This window comes from Pleurodeles waltl, chromosome 4_1 (genome assembly GCF_031143425.1).
Source record: "Pleurodeles waltl isolate 20211129_DDA chromosome 4_1, aPleWal1.hap1.20221129, whole genome shotgun sequence".
NCBI classification, from domain to species: domain Eukaryota; kingdom Metazoa; phylum Chordata; class Amphibia; order Caudata; family Salamandridae; genus Pleurodeles; species Pleurodeles waltl.
The window spans coordinates 194,167,327-194,190,802 of NC_090442.1; the positions used below are offsets into that span (position 1 = coordinate 194,167,327).

The following is a 23,476-nucleotide window of genomic DNA, read 5'->3' on the forward strand; positions in this document are numbered from 1 at the left end:
GTTTCCTGCTCTCGAGAATGAGTGCACGACGAGCCACCCAGGACTGATGAAATGCCCTTACAAGCAGACTGCGCAAGCAATATAGACGGATCCCATAAAACAGGACATGCCTGGACTGCAAACGACATCCTTAGATGCGAGTGGCTGCTGTGAGAAGAGCCTTTCAGGAAGCCTCAGGGGAGCAGAAGAAATGTATGACGTCACCAGCCCCAGCAGTGGTTACAGCAGGCAATCATCACACAGGACGTGGCATCTGATATGTTCAATAAATCTTAAATCACCCAAGTAACCTTTTTTGGAATGCACCAAGTATCTTGGCATTTCTTAAAATAACTCACCCGTATATCCTCGTGCCAGGTCCTGAACAAGCCTTTGGCGTTCCTGTTCTTAAGCCACCAATGTACTGCATCTTTCTTGTTCACAACCCACCCATGTATCTTGGGATTCCTGTTCGTAACCCGCCCATGTATCTTGGAATCCCTGTTCATAACCCACCCATGTATCTTGGGATTCCTGTTCATAACCCACTCATGCATCTTGGGATTCCTGTTCATAACCCACCCATGTATCTTGAGATTCCTGTTCATATCCCACCCATGTATCTTGAGAATCCTGTTCATAACCCACCCATCTAGCTTGAGTTTCCTGGCCATAACCCACCCATGCATCTTGGGTTTTCTGTTCATAACCCACCCCTGTATCTTGGGATTCTTGTTCATAATCCAACTATGTATCTTGGGATTCCTGTTCATAACCCACTCATGTATCTAGACACTCCTGCTCACAATCCACCTGTGTATTCCAGAACTTAAGATCACCACACACCCATGTATCACAGCATTCTGCATCGCAACTCTGCATGCCCTAGAAATATTATTGACTATAACACACCAATATATCTTGGCATTCATGATGATAACCCACCCATGGAATTCAGCATTCTGGAACTGAACCCTTAGGGACATCCCTACACTGCTGATCACAAACCATCAAAATATTTCTTCATTTCAGATCATTAGCCTTTCAGAAATTTTAGCATCTGTGACCAGAAGCAAGTATCGGCACATTTCAGATTACAACCCACCCCGTTTCAGATTATCATACACTCAAGTATTCCCGCATTCAAGATCATAAATAACCCAGGTACTCTGCCACTGCTGAGCATAACCCACCCATGAATTCATGATCATCGTTCCCTGACCAGGAGTTCCAACCACCCCATCACTACCCATCCTGGTATTCCAGCACTCCAGAACACAACTATTCCAGGAGTTCCAGCATTCCTTGCCATAATTCATATCCAACCTAGTTATCCAACATGGCTGATCACACGTCACCAAATTATTCTGGCAATCCCGATTATAATCCACCCAGTTATTTCAGCATTCTTGATAATATCCCCCTCAGTTATTGCAGCAATCCCTATAATACCCCCTCAGGTATTGCAACATTCGTGGCCATAGTCCACTCATTTATTTCAGCATTTAGAGCAGCAACCCTAGTCACATCCATCTAGTTTTTCAGCATTCCTGATCATATCCCATGCAGTTACTGCAACATTCCTAGTCATAATGCACCTATTGATTCCAGCATTCCTCATCGTATCTCACACAGTTATTATTCCATAATTCCTGGTCATAGTCCACCCAGCTCTCCCAGCGGTTATGCCTGTACCTCGCTTAGTAATTGCAGCATCCCTAAACAGACCTTGCCCAGTTATTTGAGGATCTCAGATGATATTCCACCCAGTTTTTGAAGCACTCCTGGTCTACTCCACCCATTTATTTCAGCATTCCTGATTTTACACACCTAGGTATTGCTGCATTCCTGATCATATTCTCATCCAGTTATTACAGCATTCCTAGTCATAATCCACTGATTGATGCCAGCATTCAGTATTCCTAGTCCCACTCCATCCAGTTGTTCCAGCATTTCTGATATACCTTGCCTAGTTATTGGAGCATCCCATATCACATCCCGCTTCATTTTTAAGCATTCCTAGTCCTGCTTTACCCAGTCAGTCCAGCATTCCTGATCATACACACCCAGGTAATGCAGCATTCCTGGTCATATTCCCATTCAGTCATTACAGCATTTCTGTCAAAATCCACCCATTGATTCAAGCAACCCTGACCATAAACACCCACCTTACATAGTTATTGCAGCATCCCTGATAATATCCAACCCAGTTATTGCAGCATTCCTGATAATATCCCACCCAGTTATTGCAGCATCCCCGATAATATCCCACCCAGTTATTGCAGCATCCCCGATAATATCCAACCCAGTTATTGCAGCATTCCTGATAATATCCCACCCAGTTATTGCAGAATTCCTGATAATATCCCACCCAGTTATTGCAGCATTCCTGATATTATACCACCCAGTTATTACAGTGTTGACCAACACGACATGTTGAGGTACATAGTCTTCCCCTTCATGAACCACCCCAATACTTCTGGGTGGCATCACTGACCACTGCATACAGACAAATGTTAATGTTTCAACAGAACTCACTCTGAAAATTAACACACCTGACTATAACCCATCCACGAGTATGTCCACTACAATTTCACCCGGAATATGAGCACTCCTGCCTGGAACTCACCCAGGGAATTGTCACTGCAGTTTACAAGGCACAAAGGGATGTTGCATGTTTGCCCTGCAACCTACCCATGATAACTACATTTCTTGTTGATAAAACATATAGGAAATATTACACTTCTGTTTACAACCCATGCCCTGATGTTAGTACTGCTGTCTAATATCTGTCCTAATGTATATATATTCCATTCTACAACCCACCCGGTATGATAACAATAATTTTTAAAAGCGAACTGCAACACCTTTGTCTACTATGAGCCAGTCAGGAACATGAAGGTTCATGTTTGCAGCCCATCCCTGAAAGTAAACATTCCTATCTAAAATGCAGCTGGAAAATGAACATTCCTGTTCAAATGTCACAGCTCCAGCAAGATACTCACATTGGTGTCTGTAACCGAAGCCTCATTGTTCACATGCCTGGTTCTAATCGACTCAGGGATGTGCATACCACACCGTGACAGCAGTGCTTTATACGACTTAAGGGACCCCTGTCTCAACCTCCTCACTCACCCCAGGAGCCTTGGGGTGCACTGGCCGACGCGCCGTACCCAGAAAGTGCTGGGATGCCCTAGTGAGGGTTTACCACTAAATGAATGTTAAATGTTCATAACATTCCAGCGAGCAGAAGTTTGCAATGCTGCTGATCTCATACACCAGTCAACAACCAAACCTCCCCATACACCCTTCCACTAGCCATCAAATCCAGTTACTCGCTTCGAAGTGACCGATGTCGTTGATGTGTTCGGTGTGGTCCACCCACTTTCTTAGCACTGCCAGGGGACTGGAAGCTTCTGTGCCCTCATGAACGTGATTCCAAATCTGCTTTGATACATCCATCACAGGCCTTCTGTCTGAGCATGGAGGCGTTATCGTGTGGTAACACCATCTGACATGATATTACCACCTCACTGCAATCCCTCTCAGTGCAACCATTTTATCCCTGTGTAAATATAACTAAGGATTAACTGGTGAAGGGTGCATAGGGGAAAGTTGTGAGTTTACAGGATTTCCAGTCAACTTATACTATGGCTCACAGTATTTAAAATCCACCATATGACTGTCTTTTTATTTCAGGTGTTTGGTGTCTTTTTTCCCGCTGGAGTCGAGTGTGACATAAGTAAAATAGCAACATACCACAGTTCGTCCACCAGCACACCTACAGTTTCATCACTCAACTGATCGAAGGTTTGACCATGCAGGCCTAGCCCTGGACTGCGATCGGTCATGAGTACAAGTTCCCAATCCATAGTTTCAAATTACGGAAGCTCACATGGTGCCACTGTCTGCCACACGATATAGGCCCTCTTCAACCTACAGTGGGTTTTCAGATCATCTAAAGAGTCCCCCTACCTCTAGAAAAGCATTTTGGGAGTTTGCAACCTCCATCAGACACACAACGAAGCTTCAGAAAGCATTATTTGTTTGCTGTGATGAGAGAGGAGAGGTTGCCAGTGTCACAGCTTGGAGGACTTTCTATCTAGTTGTAGGGAATGGAGAATTTACATGCTTGGCAGTCAGTCAAGGTCTCCACTCTTGAGGTCGAGTGAGCAGAAAGGAATCCCTAAAATACCACATATTTCTACTTTGTGCAAAGCATTTGACCTACCCTCAATACAATGTTAAACCTTCATAGGGTATCCTTTGTTTTCCTGCTATGATCTCTCTCTCAACAACAAAATCTCTCTGGCTATGACAACTAACTTAGAAGACTTATCCTTGCCTCTGTTACAAGATCTCCCTAGCTACGGGTTCTCTGAAAAAATCTCTCTCTGCTGTCAGTGGCATAACGCTTATCGATTGCCCCCTACAACATTTGCACAAGGATCTGTGCCATTTCACTAAGCCACCCCCATTCCTAGATGCACACAGGCCGTGGTCCAGGCTGGCACCATCCTAAGGGAACAGCATCTCTTCATCACGAGGACTACAGGGGTCCATTTAACACCTTTGTCCTTGGTGCCAGTGTGTGAAGTAAATCCTCTGACAGTGGTTGGTAGTGAAGATGCCATCATTTTCGCAGTGAGCTGTAGATGCTGAATAAATCTGACAGGGCACAAAGGCACATGCCAGCCTGATGGGCAGCCAGAGAAAGAACGCGGCTTAGGATCTCAGCATCACTCACTCGGTCTGGCTCAATTATTCATACACCTCCTACTAAATTAGAAGCAAAGGGCTCCTTCTTTCGGCGCCACATGCTGGCTCCCTGTACCATCTCAACCTCTTGGGCATTCCTTGCTCAACCTAAACACAGACATTGTGGCACACAGACAAAGCAGTGATGCATAGGCCGCTGCCGCAGCCAGACAGCCTGCATTGCCTTTCCTGAGAAATATTACCGGGACCGCGTGTGCCTCTAACCACTTCCATCTTGCGTGGAGCCCGCCGTGATCGAAGCAAAGACAAATACCAATCGGTCAAGCCCATAAATGCAGACTGGTCCCAGAGGCTTTGGCAGTGTGCCCGGCGCCTCTTCCCGCTTCAAGGCCCATGCATCTCTACAGCGGGGATGTCTGGGATTCCACCAGCCTGTTAGTCGGACGCTGGAAGCATTGCAGACTACCACCACCAGCATGTCCCTTCTAGCAGAGAAGAAGATTGACCGTCATGTAGAAACCACTGAGCCATATTGACGTGCGCGCGAAATATGAGATCTTGTGCACGTCTTAATGAAAAGCCTCAGTTAAACTGGCTGTAATATAGTATTTGATTTTGAGATCAACTCTTCAGCAAAGGTGATGATCCAAGAAATCAATTTTCCTCACTGTGGTCCTACAGGTGAACTAGCAGGATGTGCAGCCTATGAGAAGAGCCTCAAGTTAGTCAAGTGAACCTCCTCACAGCTTCAAGCCACTTGATCTCTGAACAGGTACCACTTTTTTACCTCTCTTCAGCCTCCTCTGCGACTGTCGAGTAAAAACGCTGGGCATTCAGACAACTGAAGGAGACATGGTGAAGAGGAGAGATTGAGTTATCTTGTCACCAACAACAACATATTGTCCAGAATGCCCCCATCTTTGATGACATCTAGTTGGCTCTGTTGTGGTGTCATTCAGTGGCTAGTCAACTTTGGGACATCAAAAGTCCTAGGTGACAATGAGGACTTAGCAGCGGAGAACAGCTACTGAACTCCTATCCCAGGCCCAGCTAACATCTGAAAAGCAAACAACAACGGCACCGCTCAAGATGATGACTTCACTTTTCCCTTCTTTGCCACCTCATGGTGTGTCTTATGTTGTGGGTGCGAAGGCAAGAATGATAAAAAGTTCATAATTACAACATTTGTTAATGAGCAGAGGGCTGTGTTCATTGCACACGAAGATGTTGCTTGCTCCTCACTATAAGTGACATAGTGAAAACCATGAAGAATCAGATCACAGTGACCCCGCCCACCACCTTCCAAGAAACAGCCACATTTCTACCTGTTCTGCCAAACTGTAAAGCTATGGACTGGAGCAGGCATCTTCCACGAGTAGCCCGTGCGCTGCCGCTATCGCTCCGGCTACCTGTAAGTAGCTCTCCGGTGTACGGTCCTGCCTACTAAGTCAGAGGCTTTTGCTTGGTTTGAATTATTATATGTATTCCAAAATCCCTGTCTGTAAAGGTCTGTATTTAAGATGAAAATATGTGTGTTTTCAGAACTTACAATCTGGCTGATGTTTGGAGAAAAATGGCTGAATTTCCAAGATATATTTAAAGTTGATATTTGACTGATAAATCATGGGGCATGACTATTATGATTACCTTGACTCTAGGGGATTGCAGCTGTGGCTGTTGTGTAATACCCATGTAACGTGCATACATTTTGCCCCGGTCTGATGGATTTTGTCATCCAACTTGCTCTCTTGTCTCCACCTTCTCTGCCGCTTTCCTTCTGCACTTGGATGCTTTCAGACACTTGAACTATATAATAACCCACAAACCCATACACCCCAATTAGTGCCTTCAGTGGGAGCCTTTTTATAGGATTCACTTCTGAGAGTGGGTGGTTGGGGACGTAGATTTTGGGGACCTCTCCAAGATACATCTGCTCTGTATGTTTGTCGGGGGGAAACGCGTCTATGATGGCTCCATTGCTATCCGCTGATGTTCAATACACCGAGACCCACTCTTCCTTTTCACAGAGCTCCCTGGTGCGGATGAACCGTCGCCAAAAGACAGGTATGTACGCTGACACTGGCCATGCAGACCTCAAGTTCATTGACATGTGATAGTTTGGCCAAGTTACTGCCTCAGAGGAGTTACTAGAGTTCTGGATAAAAGGTGAAAGAAGTTGGCAAACTCTGAAAGTCTTGGAAGAGGTTTCACACCCAAGATTAGAAATAGTGTAAACTCCGCCAGCGCCAAACCACTGCAAAGTGTCTACGTGTGACAGAGACCCTTCAAGCTGCGCCCGTGACTACTAGAGGGCACAAAGGCATATACGCTATAATGAGATCCTCCACACCTGCAGTGAACCCCCCCCCCACTACAATGTAAGGAGAGATAGAATCATTAAGGGAACCGGAAGCAGTAAAGCTTACACTGGCAAAGAGCTCAGCAGCCCTCGGTGTTGTGCTCTACCGGGTTCTGAGTGTGCCAGGCTGTAGGTAAGGTAGGCCGGACTGACTTTGAGTATCATGGAAGCGATCATCACCAGGTAGCAGGATAAGCTGGTTCAGTAGCTAAGGTGCTAGACCTGTAGTGTGCTGGATGCAATTGGACATGGTTTTATTGTATTGGTACCACATATGGGTCCAGTTCATGTATTTTGTCACAGTGGTTCTAGTTCTGCAGCTTGTAGGACCTTTAGCCTTAAGATGTCTTTAGGTGGAAGCACTTCCACCCTCTGCTACCTCCTGCTGGCGGGTACTGAATCTATGCCCGCTGCAGTGCAGGCTCACACCTCAGCCGAGTAGACAAACTGCCAGAGTGTGTTCACCCATGGTTTGAGGTGGACAATTAACTGGGCTATGAGACAGTCCGACGGCTTCCTCACCGTAGGGTCTATAAGCTGGCATCCATGTTGGTCTTACGGACTTCTCTGGTCAGCCACATTCCAGAGTGAATGTTTATGCTGCTGGGCCCAGCTGGCTGCAGGTACCAGGCCACTGCTCATCAGGTATACAGTGCACAAACCTGCCTTGTGGTAAGTCTCAACACTCATTGTTATTCCATATCTATACGAGACCCAGCTGCAAACAACTATGCCAGGTCTGGTGCTCACTGGACCAATGCATCCAATACAGGAATCGTAGTTTGATGTCATGGTCACAGGTTCAAATCCCGTTGAGTCCACTCAGCATGTCCTTCCAAAGTACATAGAGCACCACTGTGATGGTTAAAAATAAACACCTGTTACTTGTCAGTAGTGCCAAGTGACCCTTTGGAATGGATGTGTGTTTTACAAATTCACGTTATGTAATGTTATGTTATGTTTTATTAACACCTTTGCGACCCTAAGGGGGCTTCTTTAAATGAACGCAAAGTAGACAGGCCAATCTCCACAGAGATGGCATTAACTAGGAAAGTGGAACTTCAAAGTAGTAGAGACTTGTATTTAACAATTTATACTGTTACGTGCACCGATGTTCGCTGGATCAGAGCTAGGGGCCAGGCAACAAGTAGGTTAATGCGTTTAAGGTAAAGATGAAACTTATTCAGGCTATAGGAACCAGGTATGAGAAAGTCAACCATGATTAACCCGGATTTTCAGGACAAGCACCAAATTATGCAAAATCCTTCTATTCACATTCAGTAACGCCCTAAATTTGATCTCAGGAAATAAAAAATAATGTTTTAACCGCTATATAATAATATTGTGGATGTCTGGCTGTTAGGTGGGAGCCCTACCGCTGTCCTTTCAGTATATGTTGAACTGTAGCCATCCAGTTTCAGGGCTCAGCTGTGATAGGTAGCCTAGACAAGTATTGTGTTTCTAGGAGATTAAGGGCCTGATTACAACTTTGGAGGAGGTGTTAATCCGTCCCAAATGTGACGGATATACCACCAGCCGTATTACGAGTTCCATAGGATATAATGGACTCGTAATACGGCTGGTGGTATATCCGTCACTTTTGGGACGGATTAACACCTTCCTCCAAAGTTGTAATCAGGCCCTAAGTAATTTGTTATAATGCAGTTCAAATGTGAAGTTTCTTAAGTATGCAGAATACTGTTAATAACAACATCCAAAGCAAAAACTTTAAGTAAAATGATTTTTTTTACAAAATAGGTTTTGTTTACATATTTATTATTTTTTCAGTTTTCAGGTCTTGCTGTCCAAGAGGCAGGTGTGCAGTGAGGGATTCTCTACGACCTCTTTTTTGCTTTCCAGCACCTTCCCTTTCCTCCTCTTGTGCTCTTCTTTCTGCAGACACAGGTGTCCCCTATCACGCTGAAGTGGTCCACTGCCCGCTAGCAGCCATGGGATTAATGTGCCTGGAGGAGACCTCAGGAAGTCAGGCGAAGCAGCGCACGCCGTCGCTGAGCTCGTTAACCTCCATGATATCCTGGCCTGTCCCCAGAACTGCCTTTGAGTGATGAGGACACCACCGCTCTAGCGGGCCGGGATCCGAAGTGCGGTTTCCTCTCAAGGCAACGTAACGCAGTGTCTCTGCGGACCTTTAGGGATCACTCTTGCGCCGTTAATCAACTGCCTGGACTTCACACTTGAGCACAGATGCCCCCTGCCGAAGAGTCTAAAGAACCACACATCCTCTTTGTGTGGTAAGCCCACCTGTGCACACACCAGCAAATTTGACGTCTCCAACCTACGAGCAGAATGTACTACATAGTGTCAAAGAGCTTTGCACAGAACCCCTAGGTCTTTGTCACAGTATATTGCACACATACAAGCCTTGTGTCATGGAGACTTCCTTCCACAAGGGTGGTTGCTCATCCCACTATCACTTAGGAAGACCTTCTAATTGGCTGCAGTCAATACTGAAAGTACCTTTGTTAGAAGAAGATTCTAAAATTGGAAGAGCGTATCTATTTCCAGCCCCCATTTCCCTCAGTCTGCAAATAGCACAGATCGGTCTGCAGCTGTGCCTATTTTAGGTTTTAAATGCATTTACATGCGTAGGAAAATGTTTATTTCAACATCAATTGTGTTTCTATTTGTCTGCCTTTGGAGGTGTAAAGGAAACGCCTAGGGAGCCATAAATTGTATGCCACTTTGCAATAGGGAATGGCGGGCTGATTAGCATACATTTGAATTCAGGAGCGGCGGGTTGGCATGAATCTCAATTTCGCTGGCTAATCCTTCGTTTAATACTGACACTGTGGGACCCAAAACACTGCATGCGTAAAACCACTACCGCTGTAACCTAGTGATACCCTATAGCTGTATTTACAGGTGAATGATGACTGCTATTAAAAATACAAATTTAATACATACAAGAATATCTCAAGTGACCAAAGCAGTCATCTATGTGATTTCATTTACTTGCTACTTAAAAGTATACATTTATACTCCAGTATCTGGCATTAATATCCACCCTCTGCTTCTAAAGCTATTGAAGCAGGCAGATACTTGGTGAGCGGTCGGTCTAATATTCCATGCCCTGGCTCCCACGGCACTCAAGGACCCAGCCATTGACCTGTGTCAGTATCCGTAGATTCCAGCGGGTAGGGTCTTTGGCTCTCTCTGGAAGATGGGAAACTCTTCCACCGGGGAGCTAACCAGAAACTCTTGGTAAGTGATAAGACAATGCTGATGCCAACTGTGACTCTACCTGCAGAGCTGTACACTGACCAAGTTATCAGGTGACACCAAGATCTGTAAAGCCACAGTAGCCTTGGCCTAAAAATTGACTGATATTCCTGGGCCAAGGGATCTCTCATCAGAGTCCAGTGACGTCCAACCTGAGGTCCTGGTCCATAGATGTGAGAAATACTGATCTAGATGAAGCGAGAGCCAATGATACAATACAATAAATACAGTGCAATAGAACAGTGAAAAGGGTAATGCTCTTTTTCTGGGAAAAAAGAAATGCTTTCTTCAAGTATGGAATGATGAATCAAAGCAATTGAGTAAAGACTCTTTACGTGATATCGCTCATGTCATGATACAATGGTGGGTGTGTTTTAGGGTGTATATGGTAAGGTGCGTGTGTTTTCATCAGCTCTGCCACATAAGGGTCGTGTTTTCCTTCAGTGTCCCACCAACCAACATGCATTACTTGCACTTGTAAATTAAATTTCATCATGGCTATGACTTGCAATAAACTGAAATTTTCCATAGCATTAAGTTCCAGTCGAGTACTGCAGGACATCCTTATGCACCCTACACACACATACAATCACTTTAGTAAATATTTAAATTTACAACAATGTTTTTTTTTCATATTCATCATTCATTTACTGTGCCAGTCATCATGCATGTTGCACACGTAATAAGAACCCCAATAACACATGGTTATTCTTAAGTAATAATGTATGAGCTACAGAAAGTAACATTAGCAGGTACATTAATAAATGAGCTCTAATTCTAAAGAAATATGGTTTCAAAATATGTTTTTTTCTGAGGGTAATATAGAGTTTACCAGCTTCGGATATCATTTATGAACTATTGTCCACCCATAAGCATATACTTTCTTGACTGAAAGAGTACCTTAGCAGACATGAATAATAACACATCCATAAAGCAACATTATTATTGAAGAAACAATGTCTTTCTGGACAATAATGGCAGAGACAATGTCAATGGTGAACAATTGCCTTAACAAATATGGATATTTCATTCATAAATCATGTTTTCCAGACTATATATAATTATTGGACAAACAATACCCTTCTTGATACTGACAAGTATCTACGTTTTCCTAAATGGTTATAATGTCAATGGTAGAAGTTACCTTTCCAGATGTATACAACATTTTCTACGTAGAAACAACACAATTGCAGATGGCAGTAATATTCATGTAGGGCCAATAGACGGCCAGTTGTGGATAATGCCAATAGCCACACTCTTCCAAGAAGAAAATATTTTTTACCACCAATCACTTTTTATATGTCTCTAGGTCAATTGTGTGCAGTTTTCATCAACAATATTTATTATGCAGCATGTTGACCTGCTTTCAACAAAATACACTCTCTTTGAAGATTTGCTTATGCGTCAGTGAACTGGCAATAGTTAGGCCCATATTTATACTTTTTTAGCACCACATTTGCGTCATTTTTTTATGCAAAAGCGGCGCAAACTTGCAAAATACAATTGTATTTTGTAAGTTTGCGCCGTTTTTTTGTCAAAAAGCATCGCAAACGTGCGCTAAAAAAGTATAAATATGGGCCTTAGTGTCTGCGACTCATGCAGCAATCATACTTCAAAACATAGTATGCACATGCCTGGAACTTGCTGCATATGGCAAAATAGAATCTCAAAGCATTTTTTGCAAAAATAGATTCCAAAACAGAGACTAGAAAAATATTATATGGTACTAGTGTTAGACTAGGACCAGAGTTTTAATATTCATTTTACCAAGTCCTCAAATGTGTGGAAATGGAGCTGGATTTAGTATTTGAGTAGAGTGTTATTATTTGTACGTTTACATGTATGGGGTTTTGCTTACAGACAACAGCATCAAACATCACCTCTACACCAATGACACACAAGCCAACTTGAAAGTGGCCTACACTTCAGAGGCCCAATGTCTCAAACACTACCTGCAGCTCATGGAGGCCTAGATGTCCAGAACCTACCTGAAGCCTTAACCACGAAAACAGAATGTATGCTATTATGCAGATCAACAAGCAACAGCTAGTCCAAACCTAGCTCAATAACATGAATCGGAATGGATTTAAACTACAATGTTTACCCAATACCAAGTCACGTGGATTCACCCTGAACAACAATCCATCTTCAACACCAGCTGTATAATCTACAAATCCATCATGACTGCAACCCCATCCATGTGGCTGACAAGTTCACCACCTCCATTGGCTATTACCACACTCGCAGTCAGGACACCAGACTGGGGAAAAAAGAAACAACACAGTAACAGGCCTTCAGATATGCAACCTGGATCTGAAACAACTTCCCTGTACCCATATGGATAACCCCAATGCTTCTTTAATTTAGAAAAGGTCTGAAGACAGCTCTTTAAAGAATACTTCATCATGACGCAGTAAAAGCCCACTTCTGCTCTTGGAATCAGCTACCCCTTCAATTACTTATAGACTACATCTTTGCCTTTGGCTAGGTTTGTGCTACATAAATTTCATATTTATACATTCATACACTTAAGGTTCAGATTGTGGCCAACTATATTTTTCAATCTTTCTTTTGCTAATATGTTTTTATGGTCTGTGTTTTGACATGGAATGTCTGAAACTTATATACAATATATTGCAACGTGTCACAACCTATCTTCCTGCACCAATACAACAATTATCACAAATTCACTTTGTTTTCTTCTTAAAGACACACATGAATGATTAGACCCTCTCTGCCATGATTTAAGCTTTTTGAGTTTGGACATGTCTTCCCTATCATTGTTGTACACTAAGTCGAAAACAAGCTTAAAAGGGATACTCTCTTTGGCTATACAAATTGATGGATTCAGAATCAGGGCTTTTCGTAGAGCCAAAGTGCTCTACATGAGTTCATTCAAGTCACACAAGTCACACTGGGCCCACAACAAGGTCTATGACTAATGCCATATTGGACTACAATGAGGTACATATTTAGAGATGCGCTGGTATAAAGTAGACCCATGGTCATTGTTGTACTGTTCTACAATGAAGTCTGCGGGTAGAGGTGCACTGGTTGACAATGAAGTCCTTGAGGAGTGCTACATAGGTATGCAATGAAGTACATGTATAGATATACTCTGGGATAAACTAGGCCCCTATGCGGGTCGTGTTGTTCTACAGTGTGGTTTGCGAGTAGAGAAGAAATGATCTACGATGAAGTCCATTCTGTCTCTATCATGGGAGAAGCAAAGCTGGTGAGACATTTCATTAGTGGCAGGCTTTCGGCTACCATCAGTGGCCACCGCATAATAAATTCAAAGATAGGAGTACATTGTTAGTGCTGCCACAGTGAATCTTTCTAACATTCTGGGGGTGTTTTCAGCTTGTGGGGGTCGCCATACTCAATTTCTGTTGAAGGCCCATCACCATTTCCCTGGCATCCTTTTACAGACATGCCTATCCCAGAAATTGTGGCCCACTTTAGGATACCTGTTCCAGTATCATGGCTGGAGAAGATGCCGTTGCATCTTGTCAGATCTGACGGTGGAGCGAGAGGAGCACTGTGTCAACTAGTCATCTACCATTGAGCTGATTCTAAAGAGGGCAGCTCAGCCGCTTGAGCCACGGACAGAGGTGGAGATGTTTTTCTGAACAATCTTTACTATTGCCTCTAAATTGTTATTACTGTCCCCTAAATTTGGCTGTATGCCCTCTCAAGAGGAACTATTTATTTTCATTTGTTAGTACCCCTACTGACCCTTCTCCCCTCTTGGTGCCAAAATGCAGAAAAAGAAGCCCAAAGTGTGTGGGGAGGGATCATGATTCACAAATCTGGAGTGGGTCCTGGTGTCTCTCCCCTCCACTCTAGTGTCAACAACATGCCACACTCCCATCTATGGCAGCTGAGAGAAAGGTGGCTCGGTATCACCCAGTGAGATCAACGGGGAAGCTGTGATTCAGCCAGTGTTGGCACAGCGGATAGCATAAACGTACTATTCGAGGGCCCCCACGACCACAGGAATTGGTGTAATGGACATCACGCCAAGACTCATGGCGGGAGTGTGTTTCCTGTCTGTTGGACAGGTCCGGAAGTAGCCTCAAGTCCACAGAGAGAACAAAGTATTCCATCTGGTTTTAATTAATGCAGAAGGCCTGCCAAGAATGTTAATTTTGAACAGCATCAGCTGCAGTGGTAAAAAGAAAACCACAGATTAATTTTACTTGTCAAGCTCTTTGTCTCCTTAAGCAACCGGAGTACATTGCGCCATGTTAGGATGCTGGCCCTTATTACCCCTCGCCAGCGCCGAGGGGGAGATGGTGCTGCTGTACTGTGTGGCAGCAGAGAGGGGTTCTGCAACAGATTCAGCAAAAAACACAGCTCTACGAGCTCACAGCAGCTGAACAGCAGAAGAGAGAGGGTGGAAAGGGGAGGAAGGGAGCCTGAAGCAGGGGCTGAGACACTCTGCTCCCTCTGTACGAAACAACACTGTAAAAAACATGACACCTCATGTTGACAGGAAAAACAAGCATTTGAAATGCAACGGGGCTCGCATTTGCTCGAGTTGGAGCTATTTGCGTTGTAAACTCCTAACCTAACTTTTATTGCCACACAAATTAAAAGAAAAAAACCACAGCGCGATCGTGCTGAAATTGAAAACGAAACAACGGAGCGTGATCGCGCTATGTAAACCTCAGCGCGATCGCGCTGCGGGGAAAATTAACAGGTAAAATAGTCCAGAAACCATGCTCAAAACATCGAGCCTCGTATGTTTTTGGTAGTTTACCGGTGCTGTGTAGGCGGGCTAAACACCGGAAAAGGCATGACGTATGCATGCCTTTCATAAATGAAAGCAGGCAGATTTTGAAGAGCAGGCCCAGGAACCAATGAAAGAGACTGACATGACCTGGGCGTGGTTTGAAGCCCAATTACTTTATGGACAGAGCACCTTGCGCTCGCCCATAAAAAAGTGCCTATTTGGGAAATGAGAGGCATGGAGGAGTCCTGAAGCCGTCAGAGACATCTGCAAGAATGTGGTCTGTGCTGTTCTCGGTAGATGACTGGAGTGAGTCACCTGGTACCTCCAAAGGGGCGGGACGGGGATGGTTTTACAAAATTAAAGGGACCTGGTGGATGATATATGTGTCCATGTTTTTAATATAGATATATATATATAGAGAGAGAGATTTATTCAATGCCAGTAGAAGTAAATGTGACCCAATAAAACACATTATTTATGAGAATCTTTCTAATAAACACAGATCAGCACATATATTGCTACAGTGCAAATACTGAATCCCATGTTATTACCACAGTACAATTTAAACGACGTGAGAATGCATTGCATAATGGTACACAGACTCAGTCAAGACTGACTTGGCAAAGAAAAGAACTGCTGTCATTCTCACAAGATCTAGGAACTGTAATTCTAGCACACTGATTGATTTTAGCCACTTATGCTCTGGTACCAATAAAATATTTGTGTTTATAACTTATACAGATGAAAGAACAGCATATTCTAATCAATATACAGCATATTCTAATCAATATATGCAGATTCCAGAGTGTGCTAAGTTTTTTTTTTTACCATCGTTGAGTGAGGAGAGAGGCATCAGGACTCACTTCAAGGAATAATGGAACTGGAAAAGCAATCTCAGTCTGAAATATCTACCTGCAGTCTGTCAATCAGGCTCCTTTTAAGACATGCCATTCTCAAGGTCTCCGCGTCCCTCTATCCTGGGAATAGCTGTGGGCGGGCAAAAACCGGCTTCATCTCCAGATCTCTTTAATAAATGTGTGTTTTTAAATGTTTTCTCCAAGGTTCAGTTGCTGCCTTATGGAGTTGTGATGTGTAAAGCATTCTAATTACTTTCACTTGCATCTTTATTTTTATTGTCGTGCATTTATCATCCACTGTCTATAATTCCATATGCTACAACTGGATCAAGTTGGCGGGTACCAAAATCTCAATATTTTCCTGTGAATAAAGTTGCCTTTTTTGACAAATCATAAAGAGACAATGTATCAAATCTTCCTCACTAGTAGGGGAGTCATCTTTTCTCCATTACCCAGCTCCTAAGTTAAGGCAGCTGAGTGGGTTAGTGTGGAAGTAAGTAATGACTGAGACACATGTTAGGTCTTCCAGCAGCGTTCTTTGGTGGCACCTCAGCCATAGTCTCCACCAAGCGCCAGCCTCCCTTTCAAACCACAACATCCCTCGGAGTCCAGAACCCCTTCAGTGTATGGTCCAAAACTGGAACACCAACGAGTATTCCATCGCTGTAGCATCTCCAAGGTACTACGGATAGTGCCAATGTTAAAAAGTAATGTGAGAGCCACAAGACTGGTATCTTGGCTCGACACGCTTGAACATGGCGTATGGCAATAAAAAATTGCTTCTCAGGTTGGGGGTTACTATGGAGATGCAATGAAGTTGCCACTACATGACACACTTTGACCACAAACACAATGATGTGCCACATATGCGCTTCAATGCCTTGTCAGTGGTATTAAGCGCTATATAAATACAATTACAATACCAGACAATACAAAGAAAAGGCATCACTGTTGCTCCTCATCAATAGGGGAGGCTACATTGTTGCTGATCGTCTCTTTTACATCTGCAAGGAAAGCGACATTATTGTGGTATCTTTACATGCAAAGGAAACATTGTGGGCATATATTCGCAAAGAAAGTCACAGTGGTGATGTATTTCGTATACCTGCAAGAAAAGGTGCACTTTGCTGCTGGTCACGCCAGAAAAAGTAAGACTGTTACAGCCCACCTTTGTACATCTGCAAGGAAAGCCATATTTCTTTTCTGTACATTCCGTTGTCAAATCAACTCTTTACTGTGAATTTTTTTTACCTGTATGTCAAACATTTTCATTGTTTCTGTGTTTTGTGTAGAGTGGACGATACTGCTTTAAATGTATAGGCAAAGCTTAATTGTGGCTTTTCACTGGTTGGGAAACCTAGACTTCTGCTGTGCATGTACAAAACAAACGTTGCTACCGTTGACACATTTAAGAGAGATATAACACATTAACTGAGCTTTGGTTCACTGAATTGAAAGCCTTCGATGGGCTGCTCCCAACCATGAAATGCGCTGTGAGCAATCTGAGACCCGCACAGGCACCATGTAGAAGCCAAAGTGGTACAAAATGGCGGCTTGCCGAACACGCGGCTGTCTGGCTAGATCAGGGGTCTTCAAACTCAGGGGCCTCAAGTGATCCCAGAGGGGGCGCCAGGCTCTGGCCAAAACAAGCATTATGCGGGGCTTTTTTTTTAAGCAGAAAACAATTAATTGCATTTTTAAAAAGGTAATAGAACTTAACTGTAATGTTTAAATAAGTCTAGATATGTTTAAACATTGCCAACTTAATAGAATAATTGTGAAAAATTCTGAGAGGGGGGCATGATTTTTTTCCCCACTAGGGGAGGGAGGGTGCAGCATTAAAAAGTTTGAAAACACCCAGGGTTAAAGGAAAATGACACAGAAAGCAGTAACTGTGTAGCACAACAACGAATCACAGCATCCATAACAAACAAGATGGCGGCGAGGCACTTACCAGGTTCGAATTGGTGGCGTTGGAATCATCCTCCGGAAAGGGGATATAGATCGCTAAGGCCACACAATTAGCAAAAATAGTAAGGAGAATAATAATTTCGAAGGGTCTGAGGAGAGGAGTTAAGGAAATTGCCCGGAATTACAGCCACGTGCACGCTATAGAGAGGAAAGAAAGAATTTATTAATAAAAATACTTCGTGCAGAAAGCATTCCAGGCCCCGCTTGACAAGAAACATCTGCCCCTCTTCTTCCTCAGAGTGCTTTCAGAGGTCCCCAGCCAAAATTCTTCCTAATATGTCAAAAGCAGTGCGAGCCGGTCGCGTGCCAGGGTAAACACAGATTTCTTAAAAGTTTTCTCCTGTGTTTATTTAGATTTTCGTCCTGCTTTATTTACTTGGCCCTGTTTGTTTCGATGCTATTTATACCGCCCAGGCCAGAAGCACTTTCCCTCGTGTATTTTTAATCTGTGTATTTTTAATCTGTCTTTTTTGTGAACAAGCATTTCCCTCAACCCGTCGATTTTTTTCATACACTATTACAGCTTTTGAGTAGGCCTCAATCTGCAGTTACCCCCTTTGCAACAGGCAAGTTATAGACACGTTCGTGTATTTATAAAGCAAAAAAACAAGCTGTAAAGCAAAGAAGCGCTGTACAAGGTGGGTGGGGAGGGGGGGGATGCAAGCTTAGGATGGACCCACAACATACTTCTAGATAACACCGGTGGATTTCACAAGCTAAGTCAATGTTTACGCTGACATAAAGTATTTGGCTCAGGCTACATGATCTCAATTGTCTGCTTGAATGTATGTATCTATGTGGCATTTATATGGTGTGAACCTAGCTAGGAGGCGGCAGAGCTGAGCCTGTACAGTACAGGTACCAAGGAGGAACACAAGCCCCTGGGGTGTCGTCTTGTCTTCCAGGGAGATGGGGTAGTTGGTCCTGGCTTCCATTGGGCACCCAATGCATTTGCTGCAAATGCACACAGGACGTATTTGGTATCACTTGAAAGGCATTGATGAAAATGTGACATTTATAAATATCGTTTTATATACCACTGCATTTTGTTCAGTAAAAGAGTCCAAACATGCATGCATGTGTATATGTGTATGTGTGTTGGGCTGACTAAAATAGGTATGTTTTGGGATTTTTCCTAAAGAGATAGAGAGATGTGGTCATCCGCAGGGACGGACACTGTTTATTCCAGTTGGTCGCAGCCAGGAAGAAGGACTGGCCTTGTTTTCTGGTGAGTCGGATACGAAGGACAGTGGCCACCACCTGGGAAGAGGACTGCAGATGTCGAGAGGGTTGCTGAAGAGCAAGACTGATTGCTAAATTTCAAGGCCCTGTGCTGTGTACGGCTCTATGTGTATGGCATAATAGTTTGAAGAGTGCTGGTAGCCAATGTAGCCTTCTGAGCAGAGACACACTTGGATTTCTGGCTCGCAAACCGAGTACCAGTCAGGGTACAGCCTTTTGGATAGTTTGGAGTCTTTTGGTGAGTGTGATGCCACAATCAAGACGGCTGGTGACTAAGGGCCTGATTTAGAGTTTGATGGAGGGGTTACTCTATCACAAACTGACTGATATCCCGTCCGCCATATCACAAGCTCCATAGTCTATAATGGAATAGTGATTTGGCGGACAGGATATCCGTCACATTTGTGATGGAGTAGCGCACTCCCACAAACTTTAAATCTTGGACCACCAATTTTTGAAGGTCAGCAGACAACAATGGAAGGGCTTTATGAAGCATATTAAGAATGCTGAAGCAGGAAGTGCCCCCCACGGTGACTAGAGTGGTCATGGACAGACTGGAGTCCAGGACAATACCAAGGCTTTTAACATGAGTGGTACAGCATGGGATGTTACCCAGTTCCTAGGGCCATTTGCCATCAGTCCAGCAAGAAGTGTTGTTGCCAACAAGCATAATCTCACTTTTGTCGGTGTGAAGCTTCAGACAGCAGATGTTCTTCTATTCTGCTATATGTACCATGCAGAAAATAAAATTTTAATGCATAGTTGTCATTGGAGATGGAAATCATGATTGGAGTATTGTCGGCAGAGGCGACGATCTCAAAAACATATGTCCTGATAATGGCTAAAAAGGGAGCCATGTAGACATTAAAAAGGGTGGGGATTGAGGATCCCTGAGGGACCCCGGGGTTCACCCCAATAGGGCAGCAAGCAAACGGCTCAAGAAAGACTGTTTGGATCCTCTCAGATAGAAACACATACACAATCCATTAAAGAGCATTCCCGCAGATGCTGCGAATATGGAGGCGTTTAAGAAGGACAGCATGAAATATGCTGTCAAACTGTGCAGAGGTTTCGAGGAGGATCGTGGCCGCCAGTACTCCCTGATCCACCACGTGGCAGAAGTCATCTGTGGCAGCAAGTATGGCCGCCTCCTTTCTATGTGTTGCTTTGAGGCCGGATTGCGAGGAGTCAAGTAGATCATTTGATTTCAAGCAGTCTGATAGTTTGGCCATTGATCGACTTCTCAAGGACCTCAGCAGGGTGAGACAGAAGTGAGCCAGGGCAACGCTAGAATGGACTTTCAGGTCAGCTGAAGATCTTTTCAGTAAAGAGAAGACTTTTGCGTCTTTCCACATCGCGGGCACCTCTAATGTTTTAGGAGGGATTGGGCATTAAGGTGCGACAGGAGATATATTTAAATACATCTGTGCAAGTGAAAACAGTGCTGTTGTCGGTGTCGGCAGGAGATTAACAGGGACAGGACTGGGCAGGAGAACTTGCGGTGAGGGCAGGAGAAAGGGCCTTCGACCACCATAGGGGAAGCCCTACAACAGCCCATGTCAGGAGGAAGGTGACTATTAAGTTCTTTGACTGAATGAATTGAGAATGCGCATTAGTAAAACCTTCAATAGCTTTTTCCACCAAAACCTTGCAGAGAAGCTGAGCCACCTCAGGAGAAGAGACAGACTGATAAAGTAGACAACTATAGGGATAAATGATCATCAGGAGAGTGAGATGGGAAATGGAGTCAGGTCTGAGGAATAGGATGGAATCTGTCCATAGTGGGTTACCCTGCAGTGCCCTCTGATGTCACCGGCAGATGATCTGAGGGGAACGCTCTGCCTATGTGAAGACAACTAAATATCTGTCATTGGGTTGAGTAAATAGAAGGACAGGAAGCATTGCCATCCTTTACACAGCCTGGAAGAGTGGCTTAGCTTTTGCCTGGTTATATTCAGCGCAGCCCTGGCTGGAGGGCTGGTAAGCGTGGGCGAAGTGGGGGCAAAATGCTGTTTATGGAGAGGCACAGAGTAACCTGCAGATAAAACATGGATGTGCAAAGTTTCAGTGTCAGCTGACTTGCACCTTCACATAAAATTATGTTAATCTTCCCAAACTTAACAAAGTACATAGCATGTGAAGTTTATTAAGCACCTTTAGAGGCACCAACCATTCCTGCAAAAAAGTGGTCAACAGGTTATCGCTTGCCATGTTTCCTCTGCTCAGTTCCACCCCCCCTCATGCTGGATTCCCTCCCCCCCCCCACCACCTTGTGGGACTATTTCCCTAGGGTGAAGCCAAGCCATCTATCTTCTACACCAGACTTCTCTGACGAGTAGCTTGTGAGCTACTGGTAGATCTCCAGCTGCCTGTGAGTAGCTCTCCTGTGAGTAGCCAAGTGAATTAAATTAGAAGCTTTTGCATCTTTGAATTAACATATGTATACCAAATTTGAAAAGCTTGTATTTGAAACAAAAATGAGTGTGTTTTCAGAATTCATTAGTTCATGTTTAGAGAAAAACAGTTGAATTTCAAAAATATATTTAAAGTTCATATTTTAGAGATAGAAATCAAACGCTGCTGGTGAGACAAATGCAAATTTTATTAGCAAGGTGCCAGGGCATTGCAGCTAAGGCTTTTACATATGACCCATGAAGAAGCATTCCACATTGACAAAGTCATTTTTTATATTACTGCTGATAAGCCTGCCTGAAACATGGAGGTGATCACTGCTAGCAATCTTGCATATGGTGGCCACTTACACAAACTTGTCTGATGTGGTTACTGATACATTTCTAATAATATTAGTAGCTTGGGAGGATTCTCATTGAACACAGGTAGCTCTTATTAGACAAAAGGTTGGAGACCTCTGTTCTACACCACTGATTCCTGTCATAGGCTGCCTCATCCTTCCTGGGCTGAACAGTCTACGGCAGGAAGTAATCACTGTTACTAAGCCAGAAAGGCGAAGTTGGGAAACGTTGTTCACCTTTTCAAAGGGAGAAGTTTGACGACTCTGCTTGATGTCACTGGCTACTCATAGCCACTACAGTGTGTAACTTCTGATGACACCTCTGAAGTCCTGTGTTAGTTTTGTAGTTTAATCTCCAGGTTGAAGACTGGCCAGAAGTGGCCATATATGAAGGGTTTAATCTAGAGGTGTCTGAAGCAATGGCAGCTGGTGGCAAATTACATTGGAGGGGCACAAAACACATACACAAAAAAATACACATAACATACACATTAATATACATGTAAAAACATAATTTACCTTACTATATGTTCCGCACCCTATCCCCCCTGTTCTGAGGCACATCCTCTGAGCGCGAAGACCACAGTCAACTCCCTCATCCAATCAAGGTGCTGTTTTCATGCTGTTAAGCAGCATGAGTAAAGTGCCTTGATTGGCTGAAGCAGGGTGGCTTCACGCTCCAAAAGGCACTTTGGGCCTCTGCCTACTGTCCAACCCAGCTGTTGAAGGCAGCCGGATTGGAGAGGTTCGAAGTGCGCATGCCTGTTTGGCTGTAGCAAGGTAGCCGTCAAAACTATAATACACACTTCAAACTTAAGTGGCCACTCCTCACTGCTGCCAATGATTCGCAGCAGTGACACACTGGCAGAAAAGATAAAAAATAAAATGGTAATAAAATCATGTTGTTACCATTTTATCTTTGACGCTTTCTGCACCACAGTGGGGGGTGGGGGTGTTAGCAACGCTCCTCCCCTCTGATCCCAGCCACTGGTTTTAAGTGGCGCAACCGCTCTGCAGACCACTCTGTGAAGTATTTTTTTATACTGCACCAGGTTTGTGAGCTTCACAAAAGTAGTAGAAAACATTTAAAACATGTATGAAAAATGTTTTAAAAGTACGTTTTGCAAGTGAGAAACAAATACAGCAGACCCCAGGCTGTCAAACAGGAGTTTGGGAGGAAACAGCACAGCAGATTTTCATGTTATAAACTCCTTTTGTGAAGGCAGTACTGTTTCCGATAAAACGCATTTCGCTCGTCACTCGTTTCGGCTCAGTGTTTTAAAAACACTGCATTTGCCAAGAAAACTCTTGCAAACAACTTTATCGCAAAAAGAAAACTTTAGTGTGAAAAATTGTTTTACACATAAAATATTCCACACAACCTTAAATACAAGTCCTGAAAGCAAAGGCCGTAAAATGCATGCATGTAAACACTACAGGTGAAAGAGGGCAGGTTGAAATGACACACATGAAACTCCCAAAAGAAATGTTTAATGTACGCCAGATGGATGAATACTCCTAGAAGTAGAGTGAAAGTGGGGTGTGGAGTGCAGAAGGGCTTGGCTAGATACAGGGCATTACTGGCCTATAGGGTAATTTGGCAGTGCCTGAGTGGCTGC

General features: G+C 43.8%; 1 protein-coding gene across 1 annotated transcript in view; it reads right to left on the minus strand.

Moving 5' to 3' along the window:
• CACNA1C (calcium voltage-gated channel subunit alpha1 C) overlaps nt 1-23,476 on the minus strand; it is a 1,395,795-nt gene that overhangs the window by 914,836 nt on the left and 457,483 nt on the right. Inside the window, exon 3 of the mRNA XM_069228081.1 lies at nt 17,847-17,950. Within this exon, the coding sequence (XP_069084182.1) occupies nt 17,847-17,950 (104 nt within the window). The remainder of the gene's footprint in view (nt 1-17,846; nt 17,951-23,476) is intronic.